The 9,682-nt window shown below is 44.1% G+C and overlaps 2 protein-coding genes across 2 annotated transcripts; both read right to left on the reverse strand.

The window, feature by feature from the left end:
* Positions 1-245: 245 nt before the first annotated feature.
* On the reverse strand, positions 246-5,623 carry LOC130462742 (uncharacterized). Its single transcript, XM_056831597.1, has 5 exons — positions 5,112-5,623; positions 961-1,093; positions 840-900; positions 529-692; positions 246-257 (listed from the first exon to the last, which is right to left on the reverse strand). Exons 1-5 carry the CDS (start codon positions 5,621-5,623, stop codon positions 246-248), a joined length of 882 nt encoding a protein of 293 aa, XP_056687575.1.
* Positions 5,624-8,235: 2,612 nt separating this feature from the next.
* Positions 8,236-9,006, reverse strand: LOC130462745 (uncharacterized). Its single transcript, XM_056831602.1, has one exon. It carries the CDS (start codon positions 9,004-9,006, stop codon positions 8,236-8,238), a length of 771 nt encoding a protein of 256 aa, XP_056687580.1.
* Between the last annotated feature and the right edge of the window lie 676 nt (positions 9,007-9,682).

Here is a 9,682-nt window from a genome sequence, read left to right on the forward strand (position 1 = left end):
CGGAGTATCTTTTCTGTTTTTCTTTTATCATTAGTAATATTTATTTTGCACCTAATTTTTTATACTCAGGGGGTACTTTACGGAATTTTTATTATTATTATTATTACAGGGTACTTTATTAACTTGGGCAAAAAACTTTTTAAATATAATAAAATGAATACAAAACATGCGGACTACAGAGTAATTGTCAATTTCATGTTAAATAGATATAGAGAACTTTTAGCTTTAGAATTATGGATAAATAACTACGAGTGAAACTAAAAATATCAAAACAATTACAGAGTAATTAAATTTAAATGTATGAAAAGCCTGATTGTTACGAAGTTTTGTTTAATACCATTTTTAAATTGCATTTATCAATTCAAAATCCTATTATTTTAATATTTTTAGTAAAAAAAGATAAAGATTTTATACCCAAACGAATATTCTCCAGTCAAACAACCCAGTTATAGTACTTCATTTAAGTCATTCAGAGTAAGCCATGCATTAAAGTAAGCAACATGCATGTATAAGGTCACAAATAACCACCTGATCCATTAATTCTCTGACATCTCTGCCCTCTTTGCTACTCCGAGCAGCACCCAGCTCAACACTGGACACCCTTTCAGCAAACTTTAAAGTGCTTAATGATTCAGAGTACGAACTAACATCATGATTAACCTGAACAAACATAAGTGTCTTTGCTTGACCACCTGAAATATTAATGGTAAGTATCAAACTATCAAGATTCAGTTAGCAACATGAGGCAAGTCATATATAGAACATTGGGGAGAGGAATTTAGGTTCAAAGAATAAGTTATAATGACCCAAAGGAAAAGAAAAGAAAAGAAAAAAATTACCTAGAGACGCTTGAAGAACCTGCGTAAGCTTGCTATTTCTGTAAGGTACATGGGGGTTTTTCTGAGAAAGTGAAAAGATAACATCCCCTAAAGCTGATAGTTATTTATTGATATGCTATACTTCCCTCAACCTATCTCCAGTTGCTTCAGACCTGTCAACTCTTTCACTACCAGCAAGATCTACCAAATGCAGACTTCCATGTGAGGTTGCTCCAGATTTTAGATCTTTTCCCTGAACATGAATGGTGACAACACTGCAAAACAAGAATTATGCAACAGAAGTGAACAAGTGGCCAATAACCATATACTCAATAGCACGAAACAAATGAAGTGTTATCAAATTCACCCCAATTTTTTTCTAACAAAATCCACCACATCCAATCAAACAAATTATACTATTAGCTCAACTTATTTAGAATAACACTAAATTTGAGCTACTGCAGCTACCCATTTCTAACCAACATGATTCCTCAACCAAATTACATATCCTCAGTTGTGTTCCACTAACTCCAAAATCATCCAAGTCAGAAACAAATTCATAAAATTCGTAATAAATACCAAAAATAACAAGAGTTTCTAAAATCCCAGCGCATAAGATGCTATTGATTCCCGAGCTCAGTTTAGTAGTAGCAGAAAATTTCAAAAAGATTAAGAAAAAAGATTAAGTAACTTTCAGATCAGGAAGAAAAAATAAAAAGCATAATTGTTCATGAAATATCCCCGAAAAAACGCTCAAATTCCCGAAATTAATCCAAAAATTTCAAACTAAATCTGTCGTCCTGTTCACAATTTTCCAGATCGAAAAGCAAAAGACATAAATAAAATAAAAATCCCACCGTAATTCCAAAACAATCAAACACAAATCATAATCAAAAGAACTAACCCTAGAAACCCCAAAACTAAAAATTAACAAAAAAAATTATTTGAACAAACCCTAAATCTGAAAACGAAATTCAAGAGGGGAAAGGGAAAATAGTTACTTGCCGCGGCGAGGATTTATGGAGAACCGTTGTTCGCGAGCCAACCATATTCCTTGGAACCACCGGCCGAGCAAGGTAGCTTGTCGTACCTCCTGATTTCAGCGGTAGTTTTTCAAGCAGGGAGTAATTTCAGCGGTGGTTTTTCGAGCAGGGAACCACCAGCGAGGAGGCGGGTAAATAGACCCACCGGCAACTGGCGAGAACCACCGGCGACGGGCGAGACGCAGGGAAAGCAGAGAGAAGAAGAAGGGAGAACTGAGCGCAGGCTATGAAATTCGAAGTTGGTATAGATTTTGAGAGGATATGTTTGGTCTGAATTAAACGTGGCAGCGAAAAAAATTTACAACATGCTATTGTAGGGGGCTTTTACCATGTACGCTGCAAAGTAACGGGCTATTGCAGGGGGCTTTTACAATGTACGCTGCAAAAAACTCTTTTGCAGGGGGCAATTAATTTGTACGCTGCAAAAACCCTTTAAATGGTTTGACCCGTGTTGACCTACTGGTTGTTGAAGCGTATTAATATATGTACGCTGCAACAAGGGGGCTGCAATAGGGGTTTTTTCTACTAGTGTACGTAAACGGATCAAGTATTTAATGGCATTAAATACTCCATCTATGGATATTCGGAATCGACGGATCTTGGTTTCAGTGGGAGCTGAGATCGTCACAGGCAAGAAATGAATACTCCGGAAACGATGATATTGCCGGAAACGGAAATATGGATCGTATCGGAAATATAAATATTATCCAAGTCGTAGATGTTGCCGAAAACGGAAACATGGTACGTATCGGAAAATATTATCGGAAATGGAAATATTTCCGGAATCGGAAATATTGCCGGAAACGGAAATATTCTCAGAATCGGAAATATTATCGGAATCGGAAAATAATTCCGGAAACGGAAATATTAAATATTTGTTCGAAACGGAAATTAATTCCGGAATCGGAAATATTAAATATTGTTCGTATCGGAAATGAATTCCGGAATCGGGAAATTAATCGGAAGCGTATCGTACGAATTAGCATCGGACGAGGCCTGCCAGACGAAGGCCCAGCATGAAGCCGGGCCATCGCCCAGCAAGCCAGCACGCCACAACGCACCAGCCAAGGCTGCGCCAGGCCCACCGCAAGGCAGGCCCAACGCGCGCCAAGGCTGCGGCAGCGTGTGGGCCTCGTGGCAATGGGCTGCGAGCTCGCGGGCTGCGCGCGCGCGCATGGCGCCCCTCGTGGGCTGCTGTGCGTGCGTGTGTGTGTTTGTGTGCTATACGAATCCTAAAGCTATCAGGTTTCGACATATGATTAAATTCCTAAACCTAAAAGGATGAAATAATTAAATAAGAATTCTATTAGGATTCTAGTTTAATTAATTCGTATCCTAATAGGATTCCAGTTCCTTTTCCATACCTCTATAAATAGGTGCCTAGGGTCATAATTTATAGAGACAATTGAAGTATTCAAGTATTCAAAGTGATTTTTGAGAGCAAAAATTCAGTCACATAATTGCCTACAATAGCCGAAAATTCTAAGTACCTTAAGGGCGATCCTAGTTGGTCAAGCTTAAGGCGGATCCGGACGTGCTGTGGACTATCTACGGAGGGACGACACTTGGAGTCCTAAAGACTTGTTCTTGTTCGGTTCGGGCGCAGCTAGGGAGGGCACGCAACAAAGTGTATGCATCTAAACTATGCTAAATGATTATGTGTAAATAATATGCTTTCCTGGCTTTATGGTTTTTCCGCATGATTTATGTTTTGTCATATGAATCATAACCTAACACAAAAGTAGGTGTCTACAGTTAGGTTATGATACATATGACAAAACATAAATCATGCGGAAAAACCTTAATGCCAGGAAACATATTATTTACACATAATCATTTAGCATAATTAAGGAGCATACACTTTGTAGCGTGCCCTCCCTAGCTGCGCCCGAACCGAACAAGAACAAGTCTTTAGGACTCCAAATGTCGTCCCTCCGTAGATAGTCCACAGTACGTCCGGATCCGCCTCAAGTTAGACCAACTAGAATCGCCCTTAAGGATACTAGGAATTTCGGCTATTGTGTTTGCAAGTGTATGGCTGATTTTTCTTTCAAAAACTTACCTTTAGAATACTTCAATCCCGTGTCTATAAATTATGACCCTAGGCTCTTATTTATAGAGGTATGGAAAGGGAATTGGAATCCTAGTAGGATACGAATTAATTAAACTTAGAATCCTATAAGAACTCTAATTAATTAATTTATCCTTTTAGGAATAGGAATTTAATCATATACCAAATCCTAATAGCTTTAGGAATCGTGCATGAACACAAACACACACACGCACGGCAGCCACGAGGGCCGCCCATGCGCATGCGTGCGAGCAGCAGCCCAAGCCACGAGGCCCACACAGCCGTGACCTTGGCGCGCGCTGGGCCTGCCTTGCGGTGGGCCTGGGCGCTGCCTTGGCTGGGCGTGTGGCGTGCGTTTGGCTTGCTGGGCGATGGCCCGGCTTCGTGCTGGGCCTTTTTCCGGCAGGCCTCGTCCGATGCTTATTCGTACGATACGCTTCCGATTAAATTCCCGGTTCCGGAATTCATTTCCGATACGAACAATATTTAATATTTCCGATTCCGGAATTAATTTCCGTTTCGAACAAATATTTAATATTTCCGTTTCCGGAATTATTTTCCGATTCCGATAATATTTCCGATTCTGGAAATATTTCCGTTTCCGGCAATATTTCCGATTCCGGCAATATTTCCATTTCCGATAATATTTTCCGATACGTACCATGTTTTCGTTTCCGGCAACATATACGACTTGGATAATATTTATATTTCCGATACGATCCATATTTCTTTTTCCGGCAATATCATCGTTTCCGGAGTATTCACTTGCTTGGGACGATCTCAGCTCCCACTGAAACCAAGATCCGTCGATTCCGAATATCCATTGATGGAGTATTTAATGCCATTAAATACTTGATCCGTTTACGTACTATTTGTGTGACCCTACGGGTTCAGTCAAGAGTAAGTTGTGGATTAATATCATTAATTCCACTTGAACTGAAGCGGCCTCTAGCTAGGCATTCAGCTCACTTGATCTCACTGAATTATTAACTTGTTAATTAATACTGAACCGCATTTATTAGACTTAACATTGAATGCATACTTGGACCAAGGGCACTATTTCCTTCAATTCCTTCATGCATCTCTTCGATTAATCTTGCGGACTCGTATGCTGTCAAACATCGCAGCAGGGGGAGACTGAATGCTTTTTTATAGAGTTGTCCCTGATATATAACGTACCAGCAGACGTCTTTTTTAATTTTCTTTGCTTCCTTGATATCGGCCGGGAGCATTCTTGTCGTCTTGTACGTCCAGATATTGTCGCACCATTCTTTGTTTGCCGTGATGACCATTACTTCTTTTCCTTTATCCTCCGTACTCCTTCTGTGCATGATTTCTATCATTACTGATCTACTGAGTTCGACTGCTTTCGAACTGGCTAGTTTTGCTAAACTGTCTGCGGCAGTTTTCAACGCTCCAGGGACCAGCTTGATCTCAAAAGCTTCTAACCTCGCTGTGAGTGCCTTCAGTTTCTCTTGATATCGCCGCATTGACGGCTCTTTGGTTTCGTACTCTCCTGAAAACTGATTTGCCACCAACTGAGAATCTGTTGTCATTACTATCCTCTTGGCATCTGCCAACAAACACAGCTGTACCCCTGCGATGGCTGCCTCATATTCTGCTTCGTTGTTCAAAGCTGAAAAAGTGAATCTGATTGCGTATTCGAACTTATCTCCTGTCGGAGAAGTCATGACAACGCCGGCTCCCGCCCCCGACTAGGCGGCTGATCCGTCCATCGATACTTCCCAGGATTCTGCTTTGGCTTCATCCTCCTGATAGGATGCTTCGACTATAAAGTCGGCCAAGGCTTGTGCTTTTATTGCATTGCGCGGGTGGAATACAAGATCGTACTCCGACAGCTCTATTGCCCATCGCAATAGCCTGCCGGCTGTATCCATTTTTTGCAAAGCTTTCTCTAGTGGGAAGTTCGTCGGGATTTCTATGGTATGTGCATCAAAGTATGGTCTGAGTTTTCGGGCGGCTATCAGGACTGCATAGGCTATTTTCTCTATCAGCGAGTATCTTACTTCTGCCGGATTTAAAATGTGGCTGACAAAGTATATCGGCTGCTGGACTTTGTCTTTTTCGCTGATTAGTACGGCAGCAATGGTTTGGGCTGAAGCGGACACATACAACTGCAGCTTGTCGCCCTCTTCCGGCCTGGCTATCGTTGGCAAAGCTCGAAGATGGTCTTTAACCTTCTCGAAGGCTCTTTCTTCGTTTTCTCCCCATTGAAATTTTCCGTTCTGCTTAAGAGTGTTGAAAAATGGGATCGACCTGTCGGCTGACTTGCTAACGAATCTTGTCAGAGCTGCCATTCTTCCTGTCAGCCTTTGTACATCTTTGATGCTTTTTGGCTGAGGCAGATTGAGTATTGCTTCTACCTTATCTGGGTTTGCGTCGATACCTCTCTCGCTGACAAGGAAACCCAAGAACTTCCCCGATTTCACCCCGAACACACATTTCTTGGGGTTCAACTTCATTTGATACCGGCGTAGAGTTTCGAACGTTTCCCTGAGGTCGTCCACATGGTCGTTCTCCAATTTGCTTTTTACTAAGGAGTCGTCGACGTACACTTCGATGTTGCGGCCTTTTTGGTTTGCAAACACTCTGTCGACCAGCTTTTGGTATGTTGCCCCAGCGTTCTTTAGCCCAAACGGCATGGCCTTGTAACAGAATACTCCCCCCTCGGTGATGAATGCTGCTTTTTTCCTGTCGGCCTTTGCAAGGCTGACTTGGTGGTATCCGGAAAATGCGTCGAGGAAGCTGAGCAGTGCGTGGCCGGATGTGGAGTCGACTAGCCTATCGATTCTTGGCAGTGGGTAGCAATCCTTCGGGCATGCTCTATTCAGATTTGTGAAATCTACACACATTCTCCACGAACCGTTTGATTTCTTAACCATTACGACGTTGGCCAACCATTCTGGGTAGTCGCATGGTTCAATAAATCCTGCTGCCAGCAACTTTTCTACCTCCTCCTGTATTGCTTGATTTTTTTTCGGTTGAGAAGTTTCTTTTCTTTTGCTTTACCGGCCTAACTGATCTGTCGACGTTCAGTTGGTGCTCGATTACATCCGGGCTTATACCTGGCATTTCTTCTGCAGAAAATGCGAACACATCCGCGTGTTCTCTCAACAGACCGATCATGTTTACCCGCAACTGTGGGTCAATGTCGGTCCCTATCTTCACTGTTCTGCCGGGCTCTCCTTCCACCAGCTCAATTTCCTCCACCTCTCCTCCGGCCTCTAGCCTGGGTAAGGTAGCCCCCTTCTCGATGCTTTCGATTGTGGGTGACTCCTGTTTCTGCCTTTTCTCCTTCTTGGGCAACAGAGATTGCTCCCCCTCTGATTTTGGGGTTTGGCTTTTTGCCGGTCTTTTCTGCTGCCTCTCTCGTTATATTCCTGGATGGGGTCAATCGGCCTGGTGTTTTTAATGCCGTCAAGTAGCATGATGTTGCTGACTCTTGACTGCCTCGGATTCTCTCAGCCTTCTCGAAATTGGACATGTATATCATGGTTAGATGGTATGTCGATACCACTGCCTGTGCATCGTGGATGAATGGCCGGCCCACTATGACGTTGTATGCAGCTGGCACTTTGATTACCAAGAAGTCTACCATTAGGTCCCTTGCGGTCCTCCCCTCTCCAATCTGCACCGGTAGCCTGATGCTACCTTCCGGAAAGACAGTGGCTCCGAAAAATCCTATCACTGGATAGTTGACTTGTGTGAGCTCCTTCTCGTCTATTTTCAGCTGAATGAAGGCTTCCTAAAAGATAATGTTCGCTGAACTCCCTCCATCCACCAGTATTCTTTTTACTGGGAAGTTTGCTATTTCGAGGCCCAAAACCAGTGGGTCGTCGTGGGGGTATATGATTCCGCGGCAGTCGGCAGGGGTGAACGAGATGTTTGGCATGACTTGGGGTGACAGCCATTTTCTGGCGCTATGATAGTTTATCAGGTGGCGGTGCTCGCCCAGGCTTCTACCTGCTCCACTGATTGTTCCTCCATGGCACGGTCCGCCGGATATGACCCATACTGTCGGCCCTTTCTGGCCATTGTTTCTAGCCTCTCCGCTGCGGCTGGTTTCTGGTGCCTTTTGTTCTATTCTGAGTGGTGTTTGGGTGGATGGTAACCTGTTGTTTGTGTTATTACCCTGCCGGCTGCTATTCTGTTGGTTGTTGTTGTTGTTGTTCTGTCGCGCTTTATATTGCGTCAGGTAGCCTCTCCTGATCATATCTTCGATGTTATCTTTCAAATCTATGCAGTCTTCCGTATAGTGCCCATAGTCGTCATGGAATGCACATTACTTCGACTGTGGTCTGGGTTTGTCACCCATTGGTGGAGGCCTTTCCCAGTTTTTGTTCTTGTTGATATTGTAAATTGCGGCTCTTGGGGCGTTCAATGGGGTGTATTCATGGAAAGTGGGGTAGGTGCTGGTTGACTGTTTCTGGTGATCTCTCCCTCGGAGGTCCCTCCTCTGATCATCCTTCCTGAATCCCTTGTTCTGAATTTGCTGCGCCGGGTGAGCAGGCCTTGGCGCGATATTTCTAGTCGGTGCCGACTGATAATGGTTTGGGATTGTCATCAGTTCATCACTTTTGATGTATTCATGGGCCTTCACCAGTGCGTTTCCCAGATCCGTGAAGGATTTCCTTCCCAAGTATTTTTTGAACTCGCAGTGGTTCATTCCTCTCATCAGGGCCACCACAGCTATCTCTTGTTGCAAGTTTGGTATGCTGGTGGATTCGTTGTTGAATCTGGTTAGGTAATCTCTTAAGGACTCTCCGCTCCTTTGGGTGATTGCCATCAGTTCTCCTGACGTTTTCTTTCTCTGCTGCCGACTGATGAACCGGAGCATGAACTCTGCTTCTAACTGCCGGTAATTGTATACTGACCCCTTTGGCAGTCCCTTATACCACCCGGACGCCACTCCCAACAGTGTCGAGGGAAACACTTTGCACCACATGGCATCGGAATCTGTGTACAGCATCATATGTTGCTCGAACGTGTTGCAATGGACCTCCGGATCCGTGGATCCGTCATACTTGCAGAGTGGGAACTTCAATTTCTCCATTGGTTATTCCAGAATGTCCGCGCACAAGGGTGAGCTTGCAGGTTGGATGGTGTAACGGCGCGGTGCGTATCGCTGAGGCGCTTCTCTTGTCTCCTCGATGACCATGGGTTCTGGCCGACTGCGCAGAGCAATCGCCTGGTTTGTGTTGGGGTGTTGTTCGTGTTGCATTATGATCTGTTCTCCGAATAGGTTTTTTATCGATAGTCTCTTCCTTTTTGCGCCGACTGGTGTTTCCGTTGCTTGGTTTACGACTGCCCTGGGTGCGGGTTCTGTGTTTTCTTTTCTTGCTGGCTTCAGGGCCGACAACGCGGCCATCACCGCTCTTGCCGTGGCCAACTGTTCCTCTGAGAACTGATCGGCGAGTTCAGACGGCATTTGTGTATCATTTTGGGCTGGGCTTTCAGGCTCTTCGTCTGAGTCGTCGTCCTCGACTAAGTATCCAAGGACATGTAAGGGTGTTGCCGCAGTCGTAGTTTTGCTGACTACCGACTGACTCCCTAGCTGGGGGGTGGGTTGGTCATTGACGGGTGTTATGATTGGCTCTGCTGAGAACAGCGTGGATTTCAACGGAGTTGTTGTTTTTGTCGTCTGTGTACTCTGTGGGGTTGTTTTCGAGGCCTGTTTTTTGCTTTTATTATACGAATCCGACTGCGTACCTTCCATTCTCAATGGTGAA

Source organism: Spinacia oleracea, chromosome 1 (assembly GCF_020520425.1).
Source record: "Spinacia oleracea cultivar Varoflay chromosome 1, BTI_SOV_V1, whole genome shotgun sequence".
In the NCBI taxonomy this organism is placed as follows: Eukaryota; Viridiplantae; Streptophyta; class Magnoliopsida; order Caryophyllales; family Amaranthaceae; genus Spinacia; species Spinacia oleracea.